The sequence below is a fragment of the Anarhichas minor genome, unplaced genomic scaffold (genome assembly GCF_050575085.1).
Source record: "Anarhichas minor isolate MPS153535 unplaced genomic scaffold, ASM5057508v1 ptg000021l, whole genome shotgun sequence".
Taxonomy (NCBI): Eukaryota; Metazoa; Chordata; class Actinopteri; order Perciformes; family Anarhichadidae; genus Anarhichas; species Anarhichas minor.
The window spans coordinates 9,137,934-9,161,167 of NW_027466467.1; the positions used below are offsets into that span (position 1 = coordinate 9,137,934).

Sequence of the window (23,234 nt, forward strand, 5' to 3'; positions counted from 1 at the left end):
GTCACGTTGTTACTGACGCCTATGTTGTTACCACAGCAAAACATGCAGATAGGTTGCTGATGTCTAGAAAACACAAATCCGATCTGATCACTTGCAAATAAGTTGCTTCTGTCAAAGATCTGATTTGAGAAACAAATTGGATTTGCCTGCAGCCTGAACGAAGCCTGAGAGAAAGTCCACTAAGAGTGCGTGCCATTGTTGGTCAACTGGTGTGACATCAGTGTGCCTGCATATAAATTCAACTCTATAACAAAAATTTAAAAAACAGTCAGAATCAAACGCTTTAGAATAATTTATTAGGATTTTAAAATTGAAATTATCAGAAAAATAAAACAAGGAAAGAAAAGAAAAGCAGTGTTGTAAAGCTTGGCGGGGTACCGCCCAAATCTTAAACTTTACCAGAGCTCATGTAGAGCAACAAGCTCCATTCAAAGCATTGGCCCTTCTCCTCACATCAACACAACAAAAGACATCATTAAAATCAATATACAAGGGGAACAAGATCTCAAAACAGAAAAATATAGTTTCTTTTTTTTTCTGAAAATAAGTCTTAATGCCGCAGAATTATCCACACGTCGTCTGCTTTTACCAATAATAGTACTATTTTCATTTGTAAGGTAAAAAATAACTTATTGCTTTATTGTAAGTTAAAAAGTTACAGTGTTGGTGTCCAGCAGTAGTTTTATGTCGTGTCCCAGGCGGTCTGACAGAGGAACTACTGGCTGGATCAGGACGTTTTCTGCTGTGCTGAACATCAAACAGGCTGCAGCAAGACGGCTGAACAAACAGCCTTGTTGTTTTTGCAAATGTTGAATTTGTTCCAACTTTTTGACTTTTCCTGCCAGCCAGTAGCATCTGTACTGAGTTCCTGTATCAGAGCCGAGCGGGAGCGAGACCCTGTTCCATTTCTGGCTCCCTGACCAAACCCCCTCTGTTCACCACTACACGGAGCAGCGACTGTATAGAAACAATAATATGTTGGTTTCAGAGGTGCAAAAATGTATTAAACCTAAATATGAAATGGGAGGGAGGCGGGGGGGGGGGGGGAGGAGCAGGTGAGCCTCAATGGAACAGGGTGATCTTTTTTTTTTTTTTTCAGTACCAAAACAAATTGGCAATCGAAATGCTCCTTCGTTGCCAAAAGTAGTTCCATATTACACCTTGATGTATGCGCACAAACACTCACTCACACACACCCAGACGCAATCACATGCACCTTGAACAGCGATGAGAGGACAGAACATGATTGTGATGTTTTCTACAATTGCTTCTCTGAGAATGTCCTTCATTTGTTTTCACGGTGGAGAACACCGTGTAAAAGAATATTTAAAAAAAACAAAAAAACAATAAAAACACAAACATTAAGAAGTGAATCGCGCAAAAATATATATATAATATTTTCAAAAAAGAGGAAGTCAAGTCAAACCCCACCCCACCCCGTGAAACCCCTGTTTTCTCCTCCGTGGTCCGTCATCTTAATCTAAAGTAGTTTCTTGTGAAGATGCAAGAAATCTGGTTCATTGTGGTGATCAAATTATAAGTTGCTTTTTTCAAGAAGCAAAGCAGACAAAGTTATGAGTTTGTGAGAAAAACCTTAACTGAACAGATGTGCCAGACAAACTCCTGGAAGTTGTATTATTCAACAGCTATCGTTGAGTGCTGGAGCCGACTGGCCAACAACGTACACATATCTACCATATGCATACCGATCAAAGTAGTGAGACCACACGTAGTAGTAGATGACAGCCAATCAAATAGCTGTTAACCCTTTCAAACCAACCAATGACATGCGAGCTGGTTCGGTAACCCCCCCACCCCTCCACCCCCCCTCATCCCAACGTCTATGTACAATATCTTACAGGAAGACATAAAAACATTGCTTTAAAACCAATTACAGAATAAAATACCTTACAGATTATCATTATTATGTCAATATTAATATTACAAAGGTTTTGTTTTTAAAGACTACCAAAATATACATTTTAGGTTTTTTTTTCCCCATGTTTCCACGATGAGTTAAAAAGAGGACTTTGTTGGATTTTGTTCTTCCTTTGTTATAAATGGTTTTCAGACAAAGACCCATGTCTCACGGTTTCTTCTCTCTGTTCACATCAGTAACGGCTTTTGAAGGATTTCATGATGAAACGACATATCACATTGAAATAAAATAATAATAATTAAAAAAAACTTACAATAGTCCTCTGTGGCTTTGTCGAAGATGACAACCGGTCCTCAGAGATTTTTTTTTTTTTTTTTTTTTCTCAGCTTCAGAAGAAAATAATGGATAACAAAGGGGGGGGGGGGTCTAGTTATAACACTACATGAGGACAAAAGAGGAGAGACGGGGGAAGTTATGTTGAAGTGAGATTAGTACAGCAAAACAGAGTTCAGGATTTCAAAAAGATATTCAGTCGGTGGGTGGAGCCACAGGGAGCCAGTAGAGCCTGTGGCCGGCCAATCAGGTTGTGCCATCAGAGGGCAGCCAGCATTCTGATTGGCTCATCAGCAGAAGAGAGGCCCTCCCAGCTTCAGTGACCTGAGTCTTCTCAGTGGTAGCCATTAGTGAATGCAGTAGCAATCAGCGGGCCCTGGGGGTACATAGACAAGAGGGGATACACTTTCTATTAGATTTGTGAATAATACGTGTACCCATGCATGTATCGAAGTGTGTGTGTGTGCGCTTTAGTAGGGCGTATGACCTACCCCTAGACCGTGACCAAACCCTGTGCTGGGGGCGGGGCTAGCGGCGCTCATGTAGCTGCCGACTCCTGAGTCCTGGTTGGCTGCGGCATACAGTTCAGCCATTGGTCCAGGGCTGCTGGTGCCCAGGAAACCAGCTGTGCGTGAAGGGGTGGAGCCTGAGAGATGGAGGAGACAAGTCAGGCTTCAGCACTAGAGGGCTTCACACACACACACACACACGTCTATAAATACTCTTCTATTTGTCCAAGCAGGACCATGTACACACATTCTACCGAAGGCAAGTATATGCACGAGTACACACATGTTTTTGTCTCAGCACACACGTACCTCTAACTACTGCGGCTGCAGCGGCTGCTGCCATTGGTCCATAAGCAGTCAGGGGAATGGCTGAGGGTTACAAACAAACCAAATTATTGCATTGTCATTGTGGATGGCTCTCACGTCACATCATGAGTCACGATCTGCAGCTCAGTGTCGGTTGACTTGACATCTGTGCAAACATCTGCCATCTGATTTAAATCCAGCTGGTGGAGGGTATCAAAACCATAGCATCCAATAAAATCGGACTTTACGTGTTTTAAATAAGGAACAAAAATAAAGCTCATGACAACAACAAGGTGGATGACAAGTCAAGGACAACTCAGAGCCACTAGATGGCAGTGTACAGACAGAGCTGCATGAGCAAGCTTGGAGCTGCAGGGGCCATATTCACAAAACATGCTAAAGCTTAAAGCAGCTCCTAACTGGCTGCATTAGCTGTGAGAGAAGATAGAGGCAGTGAACACCTGTTCATAATTAGTCAAATTGATCATTTTATTTATATCTAGTTGAATTTGATTTTTTATTTCAAGTGTAATTTAATTCATTAAATATAATTTTTAATGTGATTCTTTTTTTACCTTATTATTGCAAATTAAATTTTCAAATCCTTTTAGTTTTAATTTAAATTCAAATGATTATTATGATTTTTTCATTCAATTTATTTAATTTTTTTTCCTGCACCGGTTGTCTTAAGAGAAATGTCTTTGCTGGAAACCTTTTAAGACGACTCTTGGTGGTGAGATATGCCACTTTGTTAATACAACGAGGATTCACAGACAGAAGGTTTCTTGTCATTTTAACTGATTCAGTGTAATAATCGCAGGAAGCATTTTCTGCCTTTTTTATCCCCTAAGTTAATTGGTCCACTGATCTAGTAAACAACTTGACGATGAAAGGCTTTATCAGTTTTCATGAAGCTTACGTAAATGAATAGTTTGACATTTAGGTTATATGCTCGATCACGTCCTTGCCAGCAATTTCATTTGGCTCTTCTGTGCTAAATAGCTTTTTTTCTTTCTTTCTTGGGGCCCTTGGAGGAATGAGGAGCCACTGACCTGCCAGCTCAGCGGGGTGGGATGATGTCATGAGGGGGGTCCTCTCTAAATGGAATTCTAGAAACAGAGAAGGTCAAGAGAGAGCGCTTTGTAAATACAGTCACCATCCGCCCGGCCAGACAAGCACAGAAAGTTCAACATCTACTGTGAGGACAGGCAGGAAGGTAGGCGCAAAGGAAGAGGAGGTTCCGAAAGTAGATCAAATAAACACAATAGAAGGAGAAAACAATGAGACAATCAAGATTCAAGACGTACGGAGATATTTTAAAGAAGGAGGAGGTTTTGGAAAGAAAGGCAGGAACAATTTAAATGATTTCAGATGGTGTTAAGTGTGCATGTTATTGTAGTTTGTAAACATCAACTACATGCTGCAGCCTGTGTCGTTTAAACGTACTTCTCTTCCTGTTAGAAGACGTATAAAGAGTGCAAGAAATGTTAGATGTATGTGGACTCACCTGGGAACTGATAAGTGTAACCAGGAGCAATTCCAGAGTAACTGCGGCTGGTGTAGGTGGTAGTCTGGAAACCTGGGTAGCCTGTTGGAAATAGAAAATAATCATCAGTTTAGTTACCTTGGCTGAATAAAGAGCCAAGAAGACATAAAGACACAAACTTCATGAAATGTAATTGAATGAATATTTTGAGTTTACAGTGAAGCTCTGGATCCGGGTGACGTATGATGGTTAACATCAGCTACATTTCCCCCGTACGAATGAGCCAGATGTTATTAATGAGTTACAGTAACAGTGTGAAATGTCCAGGAGATGGAGCCAAACCTCCACAAATGACACCCGGTGGTTTGTTTTTCGCAACGAGGATGCTTTCAACCCATATTTCACTCCAGTGTGTCGAGCTCTATCGCCCTTCAGTCTGTGACCTCTACATTTTGTACATCATAGATCGTAGTTTTATTCACGAGAGATGAGCATCGGCTCAGATATTCATTAGCACAATCAAGGAGACTATTTTAGTTCAAGTGAACTGGATTTTTCTTCTGAACATTTTATGGGTAAAGTGAAGAAATACAAAATGTAAGGAGCCACAGAGGACATTCCTAACATGGCATGAGTTTAGATTTGTATTACAGCATGAAAAGAAAAAGCACAAAACTGGTCTAGAATAAGATGTACATCAAATTTAGCCTTCAAACCTCTCGGTTACAGCCTGAAAACAGGCCTATAATCTGACTAATAACCCAAACTACCCTTTAATTTAAACAGTTAAATACATAACAAATTACATAAAGACATATTGGATAAAAAAACTACCCACTACTGTCAATGTTTATGTTGTTTTTAGCTTCTGCTCTAAACAACAACACCTACTGCTTATGAATAAAACCTTTTAAGGAGACTTCAATGTATTTGCCATATCTGATTTTGAATCTTACCCAGCATGCCGATGCCCAGCATGAAGGCATCCATCCCATAGGGCATCACTCTGGAGCGACCTCTGGCTGAACCCGTCGGCGTCATCACCTCCTTGGGCTGAGCTTTCTTGCACTCCACCTATGTGACAGGAAACCATTGTTGATGAATACGTTCAGTAACAAACACCGAGATATAGACAGAAGTACACAACGCAGATCTTTAAATCACAACACACAGAAGACTAAAAGCTGCTCAAACAAATCCGTACATCACGGAGTAGATAATGCTTGACACTGTGTGATACAAACCACACATGTTCTTCAATGGAAACCTGTAGGTTGATGAAATATGTTGCTGCTGACATGCGTACCATTTTGTTGTTGATCTCATGGAAGTGGATCTCGCACACTTTCTCCACTACGTCTTCATTCTCAAAGGTGACAAATCCAAAGCCTGCAAGACACACAAACAGACTCTTATTCCAACACCTGACCTCTCTGAGTGTTCACATTGGCTGTGGTCAGCGACTAAGACGCTTATACACCAATAAAGAATGGTGGAAAAACACAGAATCTACAAAGAGTATATTTTCATGCAAACATTTGACCACATTAAATATCCCAGAAACTATTTAAAGCTCTACAGTGGATTTAAAAAGCCATTTCTAAACACAAGGAGCTAACAGACATCAGAGCCGGCCTTTGCGTGGCCTGCCTGTCAATCAAGCTGTTGGCATCATGGGGGATCTGGGATGGGGCGTGGTTCACCAAAAACATTAGCCCAGATTTACCATCGTCTTGTCTCATTAAGTCACATGTAACCACTCTGACCCCTCTGACAGAGTACAGAGTACAGAGTACAGAGATATATCACATTTTATTTTTCCATTTCACTTGAGGAAAGATTATTTTTGTTTTTGTTGAAGTTCATCCAGGGACTCTATCACGCTGTTTCTCCTTTCATTAATGAGGACATGTTTGTAGGTGTCCCCACTTAGTGTGTCGACACATATTAACATAATGTGTGTGTGAGAGTGTGTGTGTGTGTGTGTATATCATAACTCTGCATACGTACCTCTGTGTCTGTTGGTTGTTTTGTCAAACATAAGCATGGCATCATCAACCTGTGAGAACGAAGCAGAGAATGGATGAGCTTCGACATATTAACACACACACACACACACACACACATCATTACACAGCATGGGGTGCCATTGTCCCTCTTTAGCATTGGAGTAAGAGGGGAAAACAGATGGAGAGGGTGGAGAGGGAGGGGTGACAGGTGACAAAGGAGAAAAGAAAAGAGAAAGAATGAGAGGGAGAGAATGGAGGAGAGCGATGGGGAAATGAGGGAGTCGGGGTGGGGGAGGGGGGGCGCTGTTTAAAAATAAAATGAAATACAATCTATCAAGGTGAAAAAGAAGTGAATGTTTCCCGTTCTCGAGGCGCTGGAGGAAATTCTTTGCTCGGTCTCTGAGTTCTCACAAACTCTGTCCCGCTGTCTCTCTCTCTCTCTCTCTCTCTCTCTCTCTCTCTCTTTTTCCCCTTTCATTCGTTCACCCTTGCTGTCTTTCTTTCCCTCTCAACAAACTTTACTATTCCCATGGAGACCCTGTAAAGAATTTCAATTAGAAAAACTTGCCCCCCCCCCTTTCCCTCGCAAACTAATTTCAATGAATAGAATGGAGGGAAAGGAGAAAACTAGAGGGAGAGAAAGCATGGAACAGAAAAGGAGAAAAACTGATGAATCATAGCAGGTGAAGTTTTGATGGAGGATAAATGAACATTTTGGATCTGAGAAAACAGAACAAAGTGAACGAGTGTCTTTGTCAACACGCTCTCCTTTCATTCTTCTTCTCCCTTCACTTTCCCTTTTGCACTCACTCCACTGCCTATTCATATTCCTCCTCTTCCTCCCCCCTCTCAGCCTCTCTCCTCCCTCCCTCACTTGTCCTTCACTGGCAGGAAAGTTAGCAGCTTCTGCTGAGCTCTGACGGCTTGAGGAGAGAGAGAGAGAGAGAGAGAGAGAGAGAGAGAGAGAGAGAGAGAGAGAGAGAGAGGGAAGCTAAAGGCCTGGGATCGCTGTGTTTTCTGTTGTTTGTACCAGAAAAAAAATAAAGTATCGCGACAACATTCACAAAAATCTGCAATACAGATCTTCCCTACATCACATGCAGCCATGTGGGATATGACTACATGGCTATTTTCAATAGGCAGCAAGCACTGAAACTCAAACTAGTGTAACATGAGTGCCAGAGGCCTCTGGATGACCAGGCCATCCGATTTCTAACCTTTACTTGAGATGTGAAACACATCCGCGTCTTCTTGTTGAGATTACGCCTGTACGAGTGAAAGATTTTTAGACTTTCCTTGCTAAATGATGAACACAGAGAGGATCAAGGCTGCGTATACAACCTCCCTGACCCTTTAAACTCTCCTCCTTGTGCACAGATAGCTTTGACACACACACACACACACAGCACCCCCTCCTCTCTCTGTCCTTCATTCAGTTTTTGCCTGCCTCCCCTCCTCCTCCTCTCCTCTCATAATTCCACCCTTCCGGTCGTCCAAACTCAATGACACAGCAGAGAGCCAGGGAACAGGACAGTAAGTAGACAGCTGCAAGCCAACATGTTATCATAAGAGTAGAGTTACACGCACAGCTAGCCCCCCCCCCCCCCCCGTTAGCATTAGCAACATCTATTCGGGAAGAGATGGCCGACGGTTAGCGCTGCCCGTCCGAGGAGCTTTAGAGCTGCGAAGCCAGAGTACAGATAATATGCTGCACAGTCATGCTAATGTGGTTCATCGTATTGTCTTCCGTTCAAACATAGTGGCGTGCTGATTTGAAAAATATTCCGTCACGTGTGTGAGCTTATGCTGTGGTCGCACACCAGCCCCTTGCCCTTGCCAAAACTAATAAGAAGACGATCTCCGATGTCCACTGCCCAGGGTGCTGTAAGACAATCTGATTGGATAGCTGCGGGGGTCTGAGATTGGCTTAGAGGCGGCTCAGTCACTAACTAGTCAGCATGCATGCAGAGAGTGAAGAGAAGTTAAGGTCATATTCTCATGAAGTTCTGACATTCTCAGATGTACCGAAACGAGGGTCAGCTGTGATCATACGCGGCGTTCCGAGGGAAGCATTAAAAATATCCAGGTTTTAGTGAAGCGTGCAGCTATTGTCTGAAGAACAAGCGTTTGCTGACAAGTTCATTACACTTTCTGCGAGATTATGAAAGGTGGCATTCACATTCCCCCCCCCCTTCTGTCTCCTCACATCTCCCTCTTTCATTCTCCCCTCTCTCTCTCTCTCTCTCTCTCTCTCCAGCCATCGCTCTCTAAACAGGCCAGCAGACAAAGTGTTCAGTCAAGCCTCCTAATCGCCAGCTCACATGGGTGAGTGGAGTCCCAACTTTTCCCGTCTGCCCTGTCCATGCTGCATTTATCATCTTATCCACTCCTTCCTTTGCCTGCTGCTCGAACCTATTCTCTCACTTGATTTCAGAGGAGGGATTTCAATGGTACTTTTTCATGGAAGGTACTTTCAGGAATGCGGTGCAGAGAAGCAGGATAAAAAAAGAATGAAAACAGGGATTTCCTTCAGGGTTACATGTAATGGGACTGTACGACCAAAATGCCTGAAATGCTAATTCTCAAATTACCTAACTGCATGCGTGATTACCAGTAAGAAACGCACTTCTCTGATCCACACGGCCTCTGCGTTAAGCCAAAAACAAGGGAGGGGTCTTCAACCTTCTACCGGGTTGAAGGGGATTTCAAGACCTCAGGATTCAGCCTCATTTTTCCTACAAACATGGCTGCTGGCATGCTGTAGTCCTATTGCCCTAAAGACATTTAGCAAGAGGAGCTCAGATTTGTATGTCTTTGACTCCTCGATTTGGTCCAAAGCACCTGACGTTCCCACTGAGCAGCCACTTCAGTCCGGTCTGATGAAGTTTGTGTAGGTGTGCCTTCAGAACTACACTCAAACAAATAAACTACTTCATGTATCAAAGAGTTGCTGCAAATGTGTGGTGCATTCTGTGTTTTCCTTTTGCGAGGCGGTGCCACAGTATGAAAATAAACAGGACGCTGAGTCCTACTCCATCCTAACCTGCACCTTGTAAGCAGGCTCAGATAATAAACAAGAAATACCTCCCGCTCAGCAGGAATGCACTGTGGGATTGGCGCTATCCATGATACAGCTTTGGTCTCACGTGTCCAAACAGTCCAAATATTCCCTCATCCTGCGGAGGGAGTGTTGTCTTAGATACGAGTGTCTGTGATCACCGGGGAGAACTGATTCGGCACCGAGCTGCCATTTTATAACACACAAGTCAAGGCAACATGACACATGTCTCTCACACACACACACACACACACACACACACACACGGGATCCAGATCGAACAGGATCCAGAATTAGAAGACATTGTGCGAATTTGAACTAGCACCTGAAATATGGTAATACCCTTAAACATGAGTCAGAGGCCAACTGAGAGAAAACACAGGCAGACACGAGGCAGGAGGCGGTTCGTGCTGTTAATTTCTTCCGATCCATTAGACCTACGTTCTGACGCGATGTTCATTTTCAGACTGTCCACACACCTAATGTTTGTGACAACTGGATCACTGGCCGCGAGTCTTGCAGTCAGTGCAAATGTATGCAAGTCTGCCTCCCGTCGCAGACACGGCGATGCCACTGGAACACTCTCATGCACGCACACACCCTTCTTTCCATTCATGCAAATGCACACTTCTTACACCATTTTTTTTGAAGGAAACAAAAAAAAAAAAACACACACTGGATTACAGCGGGACAATGGGCGAAAGCAGGTCACCACGGCAACAAGCAGAGAGGGACCGGAGCAGGGTGTGTGTGTGTGTGTGTGTGGGATGGGAGGGGAGTTGGTGTCTTAGGTGGGGATTTTGGGTAAGGTGGGGGGAGGGGGGCTGTTACAGGAGCAGCTGTTGCATTTGATTAGTTAATACTGAAGAGCCTGAAGTCCACTCAAACACACTCCCAAACCCCCCAAAGTGTAGTTAGCTAAAGAGTAACCCAGCATTTCATGCGTGATGGACACGTTGATACATTCATGGCCCCCATCAGATTGGTGTTTTCCCCTTTCATAGTCACTTTTCCTCCTCACTATCTCAACATTCCTACTTCTCTCTGCCCTTCAACCCTTACAAACTCCCCTCCCCTCTCGCTCTACGGGGGGTTGCTTCTTCCCTTTCAGTCCCCCACCATCTCCCTCCTCTCGGAGGGAGATGGTGGGGGACTTGTTTTTTTTCCTTCCTCCCCTCTCCCCGGCCACTCATCTGTCTCCACAGCATGTTTGCCTTTCACCATTATTTCATTCAAAGGAGCTGAGCAGGACAAATGAAGAACCCCAAGATGGGATTGTAAAAGAGCAAAACAGCCGACAAAAGAGATAAACTAACAAACTAAACTCATACTGTAGCTGGCAGAGAAGATCACTAATGACCAGAGAGCATTTTATTTCCTTTCTTTTAGTTTTTAGTCTTTTCTTTCTCTCTTTCGGTCCTCGCCAATCAACCTAAATGTTTGCGGTTTGTTCTCTGAAATTAGGCCCCTTTTGCACCTTTTCTTGTGCCTCCATCAAATGAAAAGGGAAAAATAGAGTGAAACAAAAGAAGCAAAACAAGCTTTTCAAAAGCCGAGAGATATCAAAGGGATATGGCCGACAGATGAATACAATCTATCAAAGGTGCACAGCACATAAGAGTGGTGATTCCCAACCAGGGCTACAGTACTTGTACCCCAGGGGCTACTTCTGCTGTGGCCGCTCAGTAGGTGGACAGATTGTGGAGAGTAGCTCAAGTAATTTGATAAAAACATATATATTTCGATTTCATATAAAAAAATATGACGACATATTGAGTCAGCTTTACACCTGAACACCACAATTTACAGCTAAGAGTGTGTAAACAACAAGCCAGCAGAGAAGCATAGATAAACATTTAACGTCAGCTAAAAGTGATGGATGAACGTTTAAAAATGTAACTAATAAACTGTTGATTGAAATTGACTTGATTGCGGTAGCTGAAAGTAGCCTAATGGTTGAAGTATTGAATACTAGCTAATAGTTATGGATAAACATTTGAAATAGTTAGCTAGCGGATAAACGATTGAAATAGCTACTAGTGCCACTCCAGGTGGTAGTAGTACAAAGGCAAACTTAACAATTATCATATGCACGTTTATATCATTACAATTATTATGATTTGATAATAATTATAATCGTTATAATACTCAATTCAACATGCTGTTACGGGACAGTTGATGAAAGGGTGCTTTAGTTGGGAACCACTCCACTAGTGAATGTGAAAGACGGGAGCTTATCCCAGAGTGGGATACCAGATTTGTGTATGTATTACCTTTCCAAACTGGTCGAAGTAATGCTTCACATCTTCGATGGTGGTATTGACTGACAGTCCTCCGACAAAGATCTTCTTTGTCCTGGTCACCAGCTAGAAACACGGAGGAGGAGGAGAAGAAGAAGAAGAAGAAGAAGAAGGCATCGTTTACCACTAATCACATTAGGCAAAGGGGTAGATGCTGGTGATAAAGATACTTTGTGTTTGTTGGTGTTTATCTAATCTCTGGAAGTTTCTGAAAGCCCTGATTCACTTCAGTTTAAAGTCGGTTACATTTAAGGCTTTGAGCGGTGTGCGTGTGTACAGGTGACTACAGTCAGGCATTTGTCTAGGCCTTCATTTATGTGTGTGCCAGGATAAACGTGTGTGTGTGTATGTGTGTAAGATGTTGGCTGCTGATGGTTGGGGGTTGGGTAGGGTCAGGGGGTCATGGTGTCAGGCTGGACAAGTGGATTGCCGCTCATCTTCGGTCACTGGCCTGACTCTAATCCCAGCCAACCAGGACTGAGCGATGAGCAGTGACACGTGACATCATTACTACTCGTCCTTGCGGTTAACCCATCACGGGTGCACTCACCTTCGGCTGAGCCCGGCGGGGGAACGCCACCTTCGGGTCGATCTGTAGGGGAGAGACGAGTTCAGGTGAGTTTTAAAGAGGGAAAAGTAAAACATTTCTGTCCTTGAAATGACGTCCCCATTTCAAGACATCCTGCTGTGGATTTGACTGCAGTTGTGACGATCGATGACGATTGTGACAGGTCGGCACTCGCAAATTATAGATTTTAGAGGATTCTATCAGAAGTGAGACGTTGTTGACACTTGCTTTACCTTCTCAATGTTGGGAGGCACACAGACCCCACTGCTGTTCGTGTAAATCATAATAGATGCAAATTCAACTTTGCAGAAAAGAGACAAGTATCAAAACAGAGATGCATTGTCATTAAACCAAAGGACGGAAATATTTCATATTTTATCGATGGTTACATAGCTATGCATTATTAAATTTACATTATTTCTTTCGTTTGTCTCTGAGGCCACAAAGAGAAGTAATCAGTTCAAAATCATATCTATAAAATTATGAAATGTCTAATTTTTTTGAGTTGTTATAGAGGGCACCGGGATACGAATATTGCCGTTTTAAAAGGGTTAAACAATTGAACAAATGTCTCATCCGAGACCGCGAGGCAGACCTTTTCTTACCCAGGGCACCCTCCATTAGCATGCATCCCCCAGCTTAAGTCCATTTGAGCAAAGACACTAAACCTCTACCTGCTCCGGATATGTTGTTCAGGAACTGATCATGTGCTGGTGTTAACGGAATTTCGCTCTGGGCACCAATGAATTATCACACTGTTAACTAACTAGAATTACTTACAACACAGAGCCTCTAAGTCTGGGCCCATCTGAAGGCCTGCAAGTCCCCAAATAGAACGTATGCTAATCTGCGAGTATGTATAGTAGACCCTTGTTTATGCAAGGCCCCCAAAAGAAATCCCAAAACACCAGCCAAACAAACAGGCGTACGCAACAAAGTACACAGTGACACGTGAATATGTACGTTCTCTAAATTGTGTGTTGGGACACTAAATGCATCTTAGCCACATACCAGACAGAGCAGGGCAGTCTGGCATCCAAAATGAGCATTTAATATGCTGAATACATTTCAGACGGATATATATATGTTTTGCAAAGCTCACAAATCCAGACAACCTCCATTTTGGATTAGCCAGTTTTGACTGTATCCATATTTCTCCCAAGTGGAATGCCTCCGCAGTGGTCAAGGTTACAGATAAAATTAGAAGCAAATGAGTTTTGAATGAGCTGGCCTTTAATAATGCTAAATATGCAAAGCCTGGCCTGGCATTTTAAATTTGTGAGGAATCTCGTGTTATTCTCACTCAAGCCGGCGAGAGCGATGATTTTAGGTCACAGGACCTTGTAGTGTATTATGGTCTTAGAGTTCCATCTTTGTTCTAATAATTGGATGTGTGAAGTGAAAGCCCTAGTGTCTCACACAGCCGCTATCAGAGGTATTGAATTGATATTGGCAACTAAAAGGGAGCCTATCAAAAGGCCAGAAATAAGTACTTTTAACACGAACAATACACACAATACAAATGAGGGTGTTCATTCAATATTCGAACAATCCTTTCATCTCTTTCCTGCGATGATTCCCCACTTCTGATGACAAACCTACTGACAAAAATGTCCCACGAGGACCTTTAAGTACCTCAGCTTTAACACTGCTTTGAGAGCACGGCGCTGTGTAACTAAGATGCAGCTGCAGCGTCCTTGGAAGGGATTGCAGAAGGTCTTTGCACCTTGAAGTGGGGCACAAAGACAAGAGGAGCCGTGTCACCTCCAGCTGGTCTGAGCACAAAGGCAAAGGTGACAAGGACATGCAAAGCCACCGGCAACGATCGGCAACAGCAGTGCAACAACAGAGCAGCGCCCTCGCAAACAATAACACAGTACAGCGAAAGACACAAATACTGTAAGTGGCAAATGCCGACGAAGCTATTTTTATATAATTCAAGTGGTCTCCCACTTAACAGTATGAGTACAGTGCACCTATATACCTGACATAAAAATCCTGTTTTCAGGCTGTACATGTATTTCATGGCAAAAACACAACACGCGATGATAATCAGTAACAAAAGAAAGGAGAAGCTGCAGTGACCTGACAGAATAACACTTGAAGACTCCTCCAAGAGGCAGCAATGTTCCTAGTCATGATTAAATATAGTTGTCTTGTAAATACATATTTTTCTACACCTCCTAACTTTACACAACAGTCTCGGTGTAAAGTGGAAGGGAATTACGGCTGCTGAGAGGTGCCTTTAAAACTGTCTTTACAAAACTAGAGGGCAGGTGCAACCCCTGAGGCCATTATGTGTCAGAGACGCAGACTATGAGCTGACAATGACATCGGTCACAATCCAACTCTCTCATTTGACAAAAGGCTGCAGTCGCGTACGTATACAGTAAATAATATATGCCAATAATCTGCTTCCACGAGCCAAATGCATACAAACGCAGACTTCCAACAGCCGTTTCACTAATTTAACAGCATGTGGTGATTTTGAAAACCAGTCTCCTGTCAACGGGTCTTTGTGAGATACATTTCTTCTTCAATTCTGCTTGGAAACAGACATTTGTGGGTGAGGCGTGAGTGATCAGTATATGTAGATTATATCAAAAAATGTATACGCAGTATATAGTGATATACTTTCTTAAAACTTGATTGAAAAACGGGGTATTATACAGTAAATGAAACACCTGACGTATCAAGAAAACGTCATCACATTGATGCAACAATCTTGACAATGCAATGTGGTCAGACACATTAGAAAGACAGACTCCATGGTACAAACGGTGTAGAAAAATCAGTTGAGAAATGTATGTCTCATCATACATATCATCATATTTTCCACCCACATTTCACATGTTGTCAAAACACCAATATTTCAAATGCTTTTAAATCAACATCAGCTCTTAAAAAACATCCTAAAATACAGAAGGTTACCAACTAGACTAGGTTAGGCCTAATGCAATATCTGTAGTAGTGCTACTACGGCTACAGTCATGCCATGCTGTTAAAAAATCATTCCACTTCAGCGAAAAAACAGAATATATCTAACGTTTAATTTCTAAATCTGGCTGTACTCAAAAGAAGGCTATAATGAATGAAAACTAAAGCATCTATCAGACTGGCGGATTAGCCTCGAGGAAGACAGATAGGCCACAAAGCAAAAAGTAAATTGACTTAGCCAGGTCACTGTTTGCAACACTCAGGAATAGCTCTTCGGAGGTTTGACATTTGAGAAGTGGCTCTGCGATGTAACAGTCCCAATCAACAGTGGTGGGAACGCGCGAATGGCGTTTTAAACATTTGTAGTGAGAAAAAAGCTGCTCTTCCCAGACTGACGACGAAGAGTTACGACTGAGTGTTCTTGAAATGGTCTGACTAACGTCCTGCTTCATGACATCCAACCTCCGCTCAATCTAATGTAGCACAGCGACGGCAGAGCCTACGATATGATTTTAGTGGTTTAGCTTTCAAGACTAGACTAATCTACGACCAATAGTCACCTCGTGTGGCCCAGCACGTCCACCAGTGTTACAAACTGGAAAACAAAAAAATAAAAATTGGACGTCAAATCAATGGGTAGATAAATAGGGAAAGAGAGAGAGAGAGAGAGAGAGAGAGAGAGAGAGAGAGAGAAATGAGTGTGAAAAGGAGAGAGCACGGGGAGAAAGAGAAGGCATTCATTTGGAAAACAGAGTCAGCCCATGAGAAAGTGGGCCTGTCCAGTGTGGCGGTGCAGCGGGGCCGTCCCAGCAGGCAGCCCCTCTGATTTCATTAATTAACAGGACAAAGAGTACAAAACAGATGGGCCCGTAGAGGAACTGGGGCTCCCGTGCTACCCCCACAGGCACACACACACACACACACACACACACACACACACACACACTCGCCCACAAAATGTAGCACACACATAAACACTAACACATGTTTACAAAGTGACGCATATATGTAATTAAAATAAGCAAGTAGACACACATACACTCTAATCCACCTCTACTGACAACAAGTGTATTGCCATCACACCGTGACATATAGACATCTAAGCTCTGACACATTGGCCAATCTGCCAACACATACTTGCAAACAAAATGGCCCACACTGGTAAAAAAAAAAACGAAAAAAAACGGCACCACAGGCCGCCCCATTATGGCGACATAATCAATATAAGCTAAACAAAAAGCTATAAACAGAAGAGGAGACAAAAGCAGTTGGCTTGTCAATGCATGCACGCAGGGTTTAGAGAGAGACTTGGTTTGGGCTCAGGCCAGCAGGGTCAATCTGCACAGCTGAACAATGGCACTGTAATTAGTTAACGAAGCTCACTAATGAGGACACCCCCCCCCCCGGCAACCCAACCCCACCCCTGTAACCCTGCTAGGGTGCCTCGTCAGGACCTGTGGTGGTGGTGGTGGGTTTGTGCACATGCGGCACGGAGAGAGAACCCTGGATCCACCTTCAGAGCAGGTCTAGGCTTTATCACCGGATCTGAGGCCGAGCATGGCCCTTCGGAGGCCCAATCCAGTTTGTTTCTCTCAATCGGATTAGTTCCTTTTCAGATCTATACTAATTACAGCACTGGGCCTCCCTCGCTCTCCTCTCTCCTCCACCTTCTCCATCCCCCCATCTCCTGTTTTTGTCCACGTCAGCACTAACAGCTAATCTCCAGTCAGGAGCGCGGAGCTGGTGCAGGCGTCTGAACTCGCCACTAACCAGGTGTTAGACCAGTAGCAGGCCGTGTTGCCAACGCTCCACAGAGGCTGGTGCTAACATCTGCTGTTACAGTATCTATAGAAGAAAGCAGCTATATTAGCACCATGCTGATGACCACACCTGCACATTCACAGACAGCTGTGCGTGCCAAAAGCAGCAATCACTACCTACCGTAACATGTTTACTTTGGTCTAAACCGAAAGTAAAGAATCTTCTGTATGTCCTTTATTTTTGCCATTCCCTTCTGTAAAGATATGTTTTTATTTTGGACACGGCCATTTCAAAAATAACAATTACCATATTACAAAACATAACACATCATGAAGTATAGTCTACTGTACTATTACCATGACTTAGCAAAATACTTTATTTATCATGAGAACAAAAAAGTGCACGAAAATCAGTCACAAAATGAACCAAATTTCACGTCACAAATCGCCACGAACTGCCTTTGATCTCATCTGAAAACTCTTACCCCGCAACTACACTACAAATAATAACGCACCAAAATCTAAAACTCCCCCTTTCCTTAATCCCAGTGAATGAGAAGCGGTGGCGTTTCAGAGAATGTCTGTTCTCGTCCTTTCTTCTTCCCCGAGAAAACAAATAGCAGTTGTGCCCTTCTTCTCTGTCCAGAGAAATACGTCAGCACGCCGCTGCCCTGAGGCAGTACTCTGGCTCCGACAGGAAATCTAACCTCCAAACAAAACAACAGCCTCGCTCTAAAAACAATAGACAACCTCTCATTTGTCGCATTTAAATTGTCAGCCCCACAGGTATTGACAGTAACTATATTGTTCTATCAGTGTTTGGTCTGCTGCCTGTGCTTTCTAGTGGCGGATACAACCATATTGGATGTAACAGGACTGTAAATGTTTAATACCACTTAACCGGGGCCTGAACCTTGGCTCCGGGTAATGTAGTTTACTTCTCACCTCTGTGTCCTTACACAGCACCCTGTTGCTCTGATACATCCCTTTCATTCACTTTCCTCGTGTCCCTCCTTCCTGCTTCGGGCCTTGTAGTGTCTTTTTCTCGGAAACCAAAGGCTCCGCATAAAAAGAACAAAAAAAAAAAAATCAGAGCATCGGATATTCTTCCTCATTCCAGGGAGGAATGTCCTTCTCACGTCTCCTGCTGATCAAACAATAACTATCCTCCTCTAACTACGGAGAGAGGGAGGGAAACAGGGCCCAGGTGTGAGGGGGGGGGGACGCAAAGTGCATGGAAATAAATAAATATAAGAAAAATAATTAAACTGGGACAGGTGTTGGAAACGTTACAGAGAGGTTGACACTGATCCCACAAAGCTACGCATGTTATTAAAAATATTTGCTCCAACACCACAGAATTTGACCCACAGTTGACTCTAAGCTTTGACAAAAAAAATATATATACTATTGAAAGGCTTTATTCATAATTATTCATTAGAAAAAGCAAAGCCGCGTTGAGCCGTTGAGGAATGAGCTGTTTCGCTGTTCGGTCGTTTTGAATCAGCGATATTTAACGTATTGTCGTAGAATCAGGCTACATGCAATAAAAAAACAACATTATTATTGTTTTTAACAATACAGCCCTTGCAGATATGAGAGCTGGACAAAAATCTAGGTTCTTATTCCCAAAACGGAACGACAAAATGGCAACCATAGCCCTGTTTAAAACGCCCGGTTGGATAAATGTTACCACGGTGTGCTTCCCCCACAGACTGCTGCCACAACAACCTGAGCAAACAAAAGCTGCATTTGAGTGGTTAACATTATTATTATTGTTTAGCCTTATGCTGTATTTTGGTTTATAACAGGGCAACTCCTAACCCCACCAGTGGCCTGCCAACCAATGTTCACATAACACACACACACACACACACATTGTCTGGCTCTGGCTTTTTTTTTTTTTACCTGGGTTTAATAGGTAATATGACTCACTGAGAAACAGTAAGTTGCTCAGAACGTGCTCCCAAGCTTACTGAAAAAAAAAAAGATAAATTACCAGCAGCACTTATTTTTATAATAAACCTCACAGCAACTGTGCAGAAAGATCCAACTCTGCAATTAAATTCAAACATTTGAAAACCTCAGAGCACACAGATAATATCCCAATCGTACACACACACACACATAAGATAAGTGTTTCTGTCATGACATTATCTGTGTGTGTGTGTGTGTGTGTCAGAGCTCTGCTGCCCAACCGAGCAGAGTGTCTTAAGTTAATGCAAAATATCTCAGAAGTTGTTATGGAGACATAAATCCCATCAGGCTGTGCAGTTACTGCGCTGTCTCCCGTGGCTAGCGTCACCCCCAGCAACAGGCTTGCTCCAACAACTAACCAACTCTACCTTTCTCCACCCCTGTGGGCTCTGCTGCCTCTCTGTGCCACCGATTTTCCCTCTCAAATGATCCTATCGTGTGTGTTTATGTGTGTGTGTGTGTGTTTATGTGTGTGTGTGTGTGTGTGTGAGAGAGGCCACAAAGTGACACACCCAGTCCCCATTTTTTCACAACGAATCTACACGACCAAGACAGCAACATTCACACCTTCACAAATATTCAAATCTGTCTGAGTAAGCAGCTTTTGACTCCAACGCAGGGATTCACGGATTCACACACACACACACACACACACACACACACACACACACACACACACGTCTATGTGTGCTCGTAGTCACCCGGCTGCTTGTGTTTCGCTACATTATGTAGCGAAAAACAAGCGCTCTGTGACCTCTATCTGGCAACTGCTTTTGTTTCATTTACCAAGACATTGTGTCAAGACGTGTAGGAGGGGAAATCACAGAGAAGCCTGATCACAGTATATAGTTGTTCAAAGAAACCTAAATTCAACTACGGCTCATGTGGACCTCACACACTTCCTCCTGGCATCAGTTTTTCTGCCACAACTGTTTCCTTCCCTCAAAGTTTGAAGCTGCAACTAGAAAACTGGTGCTGATATTTTCTATGAAGAAAAAAAAAACTTCTCCCTCTCTCTGCATAAAGCCTGTGAGGGGTTTAGTGTGTGGGGGGGGGGGGGCTCCTACCCCATTCAGGTCCCCCAGGTAACCATGGCGATGGAGACCAAGAAAGAACGCTTTCATGTTGGCGGCCTGAACCAGGATTTGTAGGGGGAAATGAGAGGGGGGGGGGGGGGCTCAACTCCTCAACTTTACAAGCCATACGGTGGGAGGCAAAATGCACCGAGGGGGGGGGAGAAAGAAAACATGCAACACAGATTTGAAAAAAAAAAGTTAGCCAAAACAACTCTCTGGCAGCATCCAGCTCCTCAAAATGTTACAACTCACCGTTTTGGAATCCAACTCGTGTCTGTTTTGCGCCAAAACCTGCTCCACGCCGGCTTGCTCTGCGTATGTTACAAACCCAAACCCCCTGCGAAGGAATACAAAAATAAGAAAGTCTTAAATGCAAACTCGCAACATCTTAAAACTAAAAAAAACAACAGGCATGGAAGAAGCATGAGGCAGTGATAGGACGGCGGAGCGCACACGCCTCCTTCTTACCTCGACCGCTTGGTAACGGGATCCCGCATCACCATACACTCCTTCACCTCGCCAAATTTACAGAAGTACTCCTTCAAGCCCTCTGGGGAAAAAAGACAGCAAGGGGAGCGTGGTTAAATAAATCCATAAATCTGGTGTGACTTTTTATTTTTCCCCTACAGGCCCCGGCGAGCTGATGTGGCTGGAAAAAGAGACAATGGGGGTCGGGGCGGACCACGTTGTGTTTGTGTCCCCTCCGGTCCTCCAGAGACTGTACACGGGCTATCTGGCCATTCAGCATAATATAACCCATTAGGCCCTGCGGACCACAAACAAAGCTGCACTTGGTGACGATGGCTTGTTTTGACACGGCGGGGTAATAACACGGGGCCGCCGCAACAAGAATAAAACTGTAGCCTACTCGTGCATCAGCCCCTGCGCTCATGGGTCTTAAAATAAATGAATGGAGTGCAACAATAAGGAAAAACAACATGCGCGCGCGCTCTGTGGGGCATCGACACGAGCCGAACTTCTGCCTTAAACGCTGAATAATCGATCGCTTTCACTATAGATGCCCTTCTGTTGTTAAAGGACGCGAGGAGCGGACACGAAAAGGCAGACAAAGTCGTCGTATGCGCGGACGCGATTCCAGCGTTAATCTCTCCCCGCGTCTCGGCACGTCTAAATCCTAAAAGCTGATCCTTATTGAACAGGAGGCTTTGCTTTTTAACTATATATTCACGGTGTTTCTCCTCAACTTCGGGAAGCCTCCCGTGTGTAATGTGGAAGACGCATGTGTAACATGGAAGAAAACAGGAGCACACAGCAGGCTTTCATTCAGACTTATTAAAGTAGCGTGCGGGACAGCTCACCTTGTGTTGTCTGCCAACTCAGACCCCCGATGAACATTTTGCTGAATGAAGAGAAATACAAGCTGTAAGTCACACATAATAACACGCCGTCTTTCGAGCACAACACACGCACATTCAGTGGGGATAGGGGGGATTATGTGTAATATAGCATGAATAAAGTAAGAAGAAAGCATCGGCCATGTTGCGAAGTCACCAATCGGCCAGTCGCGCCGTTATAATCCCCTAGAGGAGGAAAAAATGAGAGGATTTTTTTTCTAGATGATGGGGGAGAAGTTGCAATGTGGCCTTCTGGAGGAAGACCGAGATAAATAAACACACAAGAGGAGAGGGAGGGGGGGACCGGCGGAAAGCAGCGGTGCGTCTGAGTCTCCTTCGCTGAGTGGATCCATCCCACACATACAGACAGACACACACACACACACACACACGCAGCGTGCTTGTCTTTTGTCTCGGCGCGGCTCCGCTCCCGCACTGAACTCAACTAAAGTCCAAGGTGAACTCGGGGATCGAGGGCCGAGAGGCGAGCAAAAAAAAAAGGCCGGCAGAGGCTGTTACCAGGGGTCGTGGGGGGAGTTGTCCGTGCCGGAGGACAGGCTGCTCTGGCTCCCTTCCGTATCCATTCCGCTCTCCGCTGGTATATTCCCGCACTGTGAGGCGAGGAGAGGCAGTGAGGCTCCGCTGCTGCTGCTGCTCCAGACTCAGGGGCGGGCAGAGGGAGGAAGGGGGGGGGGGGGGGGGGGGGGGGGGGGTAGGTGGGGGTGGGGTGGCTGAAAGGAGGAGGGGTGAGCGAGGAAACACACACACAACATACATGCATGCACGCTCAGAGATAAGCTCCGCCTCTACCTCGTTTTCCCCTAGCCTACCCGGGCCTAGGACCTCCCTCCCTCCCTCCTGCACGTTGCCTGCCTTTATTCATGCCGCCACTGGCGCTCTCTCTGTAGTGTTTCCCCGCCGTTCTTGTCATTGGTCGATTATAACAGCATGGCTCCGTGAAAGCGTTTTGAATGTTTTTGGGTGATGCACGGTAGCTTTTTTCTCTATTGTTTTCATTTAAAACAGAGGGGGAACAAAAATCTAAAAACAAATTAGAAGACAGAAATAAAATCATACAGGCCCAACATGTGCTGTATGCACCCATGCAAGAAATGGTTTCTAATTATAGACCAATGCATTGTCACTCATTAGTAATTGCTCAGCATTTACTGTTTAAAAAAATAGTTTTAGTTGATGTATTGCTGATGGAAAATGATGTCTTCCTGTGGTGCCAGGTTAGGTCTCGTGTGAATTGAGGCATCTGTAACCAGGATACTTGATCCAGGATACTTAACTGTAGCCAGACACTAAGTTATATAAAACAGGATATGGATATGAAGTCATTCTTATAGTTTCAGATTGCATGGAGGACAACACCGTCCTGTTTTCTGTTATGAGACATGCATATTATGTTATACTGTAAGTGATGTTAAATCTTTTGTGGTGTATTGTGATGTTATGAGATCTTATATGATGTGATCTTATTGGGTCTTATGGGATCTTATATATGACATGTGTTATTATGATGCAATGTGAGTCATGACGCCGTATTATGTGAGCTTGATGTAATGTGATGTAATGTGATGTGATCCTATGATGTGATATGATTAATGTGATATAAATAATTTCATGAAATGAGATATGATCCTATATGATGTCATGTAATGTGATCTTATATGAT

At 43.8% G+C, this 23,234-nt stretch overlaps 1 protein-coding gene across 2 annotated transcripts; it reads right to left on the reverse strand.

Moving 5' to 3' along the window:
• Positions 1-277: 277 nt before the first annotated feature.
• LOC142954931 (RNA-binding protein Musashi homolog 1-like) lies at positions 278-22,190 on the reverse strand. 2 transcript variants are annotated; one of them, XM_076096301.1, is made up of 14 exons: positions 22,073-22,190; positions 21,518-21,558; positions 20,667-20,748; positions 20,451-20,535; positions 12,431-12,472; positions 11,854-11,946; positions 6,524-6,572; positions 5,820-5,902; positions 5,470-5,587; positions 4,535-4,615; positions 4,080-4,136; positions 3,031-3,090; positions 2,704-2,858; positions 278-2,588 (listed from the first exon to the last, which is right to left on the reverse strand). In XM_076096301.1, the coding sequence occupies exons 1-14, from the start codon at positions 22,135-22,137 to the stop codon at positions 2,547-2,549; spliced, it is 1,053 nt and encodes a 350-aa protein (XP_075952416.1). In that variant the 5' UTR covers positions 22,138-22,190; the 3' UTR covers positions 278-2,546. The 2 variants fall into 2 exon arrangements, with proteins under 2 accessions (XP_075952416.1, XP_075952415.1); XM_076096300.1 differs by having other exon boundaries at positions 278-2,621.
• Between the last annotated feature and the right edge of the window lie 1,044 nt (positions 22,191-23,234).